Genomic DNA, 4,542 nt, shown 5'->3' with positions numbered 1-4,542 from the left:
CCTTGCGCTGCTCTCAAGGAAGCATTCAGAACCGGTCCATCTGCGCACCCTCGAAAGTTGCCTGGAAAGCATCCAAGCCACACAACATCCCAGGTCAGCTTCCCTGCTCGGTTGCCCGGGGACCTCGTTGCTCTCCGCAGCACCAGCGGAAAAGCAGCTAACCCTTCTGGTTTCGAGCTGGGCAGCTTCTCGGTGCTGCCGTCGCGTTTCTCTCCCCCGCCTCCCCCTCTTGGTCAGCTGGATGAGAAAGCGAAGCCCTTACAAGTCAGCCGGGGGGACGGGGACTGGCGCTCGTGGGGGGGGGGGAGGGATTCTCTCGGGGTCTCCTCCCCCACCTGCTGGACCCCGTTCTCTTCGGGGGGAGGCACTTCTCCTTCTTTCCGCCTGCTTTCCTCCGGGGAGCCTCCGCCATCCCTACGGCGAGGCTGCCCTCGAGCGCGGCTCCCGGGCGCTTCTCCCGCCCACTCGCCCGCCCCGCGAGGGCCAGGAGCGCGCTCCGGGGAGCCCCCTGCGACGGAGGGCGCGGCGGGCGCTCTCGGGCTCCCTGGCCGCCCCTCCCGTCTGGCGCACGTGAGGGAGCGTGCCTGGCCGCCGCCGCCGCTGCTACTGGGCATGCTCGAGGCAGCGTCGGGCGCCGTCCGCAGCAGCCGGCAGTGCGCGGGGCGCCCGGGAGAGAGGCGCCGGCCGGCGGGAGGAGCGCGGCTCCGGGGGCCCGGCCAGCAGCCCGCGCCACGCCGCCTCTCCCGCCCCAGGAGCGCCGGGCGCGCGGAGGAGCGAGGAGCAGAGGACGAGGGAGTCCCCGCCTGCCGGGGCGCGCAGGCAGGCAGGCAGGCAAGCGCCGCTGCTCCGGGAAGGGGTCCGGGGGGCGCCCCCTTCTCCCCGGGATGGCGGGGCCGGCGGGGGGAGCGCGCGCCGGCCGGGCTCAGCTGAGGAGCGAGCGGGGGGTGGCGGCGTCTCCCTAGTGCCGCGCCCGCCTCGCCCGGGCGATGGAGGCTCCCCCCAACAGCAGCGCGACCCCCCTCAACGGGTCCCTGGGGGCTCCGCTCTCGCCCCCCGCCGCCGCCGCCTACTCCCCGGGCGCCGTGGCCGTCCTGGCCGCCGTGGTGGGCTTCCTGATCGTCTTCACCATCGTGGGCAACGTGCTGGTGGTGATCGCGGTGCTGACCAGCCGCGCCCTGCGCGCCCCGCAGAACCTCTTCCTGGTCTCGCTGGCCAGCGCCGACATCTTGGTGGCCGCCCTGGTGATGCCCTTCTCGCTGGCCAACGAGCTGATGGGCGCCTGGCACTTCGGCAAGGCCTGGTGCAACATCTACCTGGCGCTGGACGTCCTCTTCTGCACCTCCTCCATCGTGCACCTGTGCGCCATCAGCCTGGACAGGTACTGGTCGGTCACGCAGGCGGTGGAGTACAACCAGAAGCGGACCCCGCGGCGCATCAAGGGCATCATCCTGCTGGTCTGGCTCCTCTCGGCGCTCATCTCCTCGCCGCCGCTGGTCTCCAAGTACTGGCAGCCCCCCGGGGAGGCGCCCGCCACGTGCCAGCTCAACGACGAGACCTGGTACATCCTCTCCTCCTGCATCGGCTCCTTCTTCGCGCCCTGCCTCATCATGGTGCTGGTCTACGTGCGCATCTACCGCGTGGCCAAGCTCCGGACCAGGACGCTCTCCGAGAAGCGGCCCGGGCCCGACGGCGCGCCCCAGGCCGAGAACGGCGCGCCCCGGGGCTTCATGTCGCTGCGCTCTCCGCCGCGGGAGAAGGGCCCGTGGCCCGGCGCGCGCTGGGAGGAGGCGGCGGCGGAGCTGCAGGACGTGGAGCTGGAGGAGAGCAGCACCCTGGAGAGCCGGCGGCGGCGGCGGCGGGCCAAGCGGCCCTTGGCGTCGGCGTCGTGCAAGGCGGCGTCGAGCGGGCGCCTGTCGCGCTCCAGCAGCCGCTCGCTGGAGTTCTTCTCGTCGCACCGGCGGCGGCACCGCGCGGGCAGCGTGGGCCCCAAGGCGGCGGCCAGCCAGGCGCGCGAGAAGCGCTTCACCTTCGTGCTGGCGGTGGTGATGGGCGTCTTCGTGGTGTGCTGGTCGCCCTTCTTCTTCAGCTACAGCCTGTACGGCATCTGCCGCGAGGCCTGCGAGGTCCCCGAGGCGCTCTTCAAATTCTTCTTCTGGATCGGCTACTGCAACAGCTCCCTCAACCCCGTCATCTACACCATCTTCAACCAGGACTTCCGAAGGTCCTTCAAGCACATTCTCTTCGGGAGGACCAGGAGGAGGAGGAGGGAGAGGAAGCTGCCCTTCTTGCGCTGACTGGGGGGGGGGCAGGAAAGGGCTCCCCTGGCCTCTGCACAAAGAACTTGGGTTTGTCTTCAGGGCTGGATTTGCCCCGAGACGGAGCCTGGCGTTACTGGAGGAGGAGAAGAGGGGGAAAGGAGCCAGCCTGCGCTTTCTGTCAGGCACTGACAATCTTTTATACCTGAAATAATTTATATATTTGCCCAAATCCTGCTAAAGGAGAATATTAACTTTTCTTTTTCTAAATAAATGTTTCTAATCAGTTGTAAACCTTGCTGAATTGTGGTTTTACACTGAGGTGACGTTTCTCTTCCCTGCTGAGCGATTCCCTGAGGGGATGCGAATGAAGTGGCCTTCCAGATGTTGCTGTGCTCCAGCCCCCATCATTCTCCACCAGCAGGAACAGCGGTCAGGGAAGAGGGGAATTGTAGCCCAGCAATGTCTGGAGCACCACAGGTTCCCACATCTCTGCTCCAGAAGCGGCTTTGTATCTCCCCACCCCCATGGGGAGGGCTAGCAACAGAGCAGATTTGCTTATAGATGCCTTTCCCACAGAATGTGATGGTATGCCCGTTTTCAGGTGAACTTGGGTTTCCAGAGACTTGGCATCTTGTGACAAACTATTTCTTTAAAAAAGAAACAACACCCAACAACAGTCATTTTAATAACCGAAACCAATTAAGGTGCCCTTGTTCTGCCTGTCTGTTGGTTGGTTGGTTGATTGTTTATTTGTATACAGCTTAAAATTTCTAATCAGTTTTACAAGTGACAAACTATTTTCTCAGATAATTTATAAATTTTCTTAACTACCAAGGAGTACACAGAGAAGGTACTCTCAGCCCAGGCATTAATAGCTAAAACATTTCCAGGAGGATTTCAGAGGCTTGCTCTCTCACCCACAATATACTGTGGCAAAAGGTCTGTAAATTGAAGGGGAAACCTGCTAGATTATATTAGGCATATCACTTCTTCCGAAGAGAGAAGAACAAATCTGTCTTCAGGCCTTTCCATAGTAAACAACTCTTTCAGATTTGACTGAACTTAATTGAATAAGGCTGGCATCTTGAGCTGCCCAAATCAAATCTATCCTTGAACCAGATCTATATTGCTTCTCAGTTTCTCCTCTGAAATAAATGGATTTCTGCTATAGCTGTTCTGCTTCTTTGGGCAGTGCACTGTTCTTCCCCCACCTGTCCTTGTAGCACCCACCTGATTTCCATAAACATCTTGTTGCCTTGCACTAACCCTGCCCAGCTGACCTCAGTACAGCCTTTTTCTTTATCCATGAAGAAGCACGAAGACTTTGCTACAACCCACTTCCCGCTTCTCTCCCTCCTCAGAATGGGCCAAAAATTATACGGACAAGAAGGCTCCACTAAGATGGAGCAAATGAAGTTATGGGGAATCAGAGGGGAAAGGAAATAGAATTGTAGAAGTGGAAAGGACTCTGAGAGACATCTAGTCCAATTCCCTGCAATGCAATAATCCTGGATGGGCTCAAACGGCCAATCTTCTGGCTAATAGCCAGACGCGCTGACCCATTGCACCACAGGAGGCCTCAAATATAAAGTTGTATGGGTCCAGGCTGCTGATCCTCTCCACTTACTGAGCACCCCAGAAAGGGGATGGGATGGCACCCAATTGGGCAGCATCACTGCATAGAACCCTGCAGGGATTTAACCCTTGGGTAGGTAGGACTCTGTGGGTTTTCCGTCTGCCCTGCAGTAACACAGCAAGCAAGTATCTTGATTTCAAGGGGCATTAGGAAGGAAGTGGGACAAAAACACATGATTGTTTTGTGTGTGCCAGGTCTTTCTCTTTTTTTGAGGGGCTGGGAATACTGTGTGCACTGTCACATGCCTGCAGCTGAGTGATGCACAGAGGCTTATAGTCTTATGGTGGAGGGGCTGCAATGGGTCAATAGCTCCCACCACTCTTTCTTTATCCAGCGTCTAATATCTGTTGCACATTGTTTCAATAGAGATGTTCACATAGCCATGAAAGCCCCTCTTGAATGAGTAACAGTTAGTACAAGGATATGTTACTTTAGGTTTAGGTCACAACAGTCATTAAACTAAGCAGCTAATTTCACATGCTGGTAATGTCATTGAGCAAACATTTTGCTGAAGGAAGATGAAGAGGGGAGTCATCTGTAAGGAGCACCTGTCAGAACATAATGAATTTTAAATATATGTGTAAATTATTAAGTGATTTGGAATGTTTATCATTTCATTTTGCTCCTCAATGAGTTTTGGCTTTTCTT

At 58.1% G+C, this 4,542-nt stretch overlaps 1 protein-coding gene across 1 annotated transcript; it reads left to right on the top strand.

Moving 5' to 3' along the window:
- Positions 1 to 986: 986 nt before the first annotated feature.
- On the top strand, positions 987 to 2,549 carry ADRA2C (adrenoceptor alpha 2C; the record flags this gene model as incomplete). Its single annotated transcript, XM_081208262.1, has 1 exon — positions 987 to 2,549. The coding sequence occupies one exon, from the start codon at positions 987 to 989 to the stop codon at positions 2,292 to 2,294; it is 1,308 nt and encodes a 435-aa protein (XP_081064388.1). The 3' UTR covers positions 2,295 to 2,549.
- Between the last annotated feature and the right edge of the window lie 1,993 nt (positions 2,550 to 4,542).

Source organism: Podarcis bocagei (genome assembly GCF_964188305.1).
Source record: "Podarcis bocagei genome assembly, chromosome: 9".
NCBI lineage: Eukaryota > Metazoa > Chordata > Lepidosauria > Squamata > Lacertidae > Podarcis > Podarcis bocagei.
Note: the sequence above shows the minus strand (reverse complement) of the source record. Positions and strands in the feature narration are given on the sequence as shown.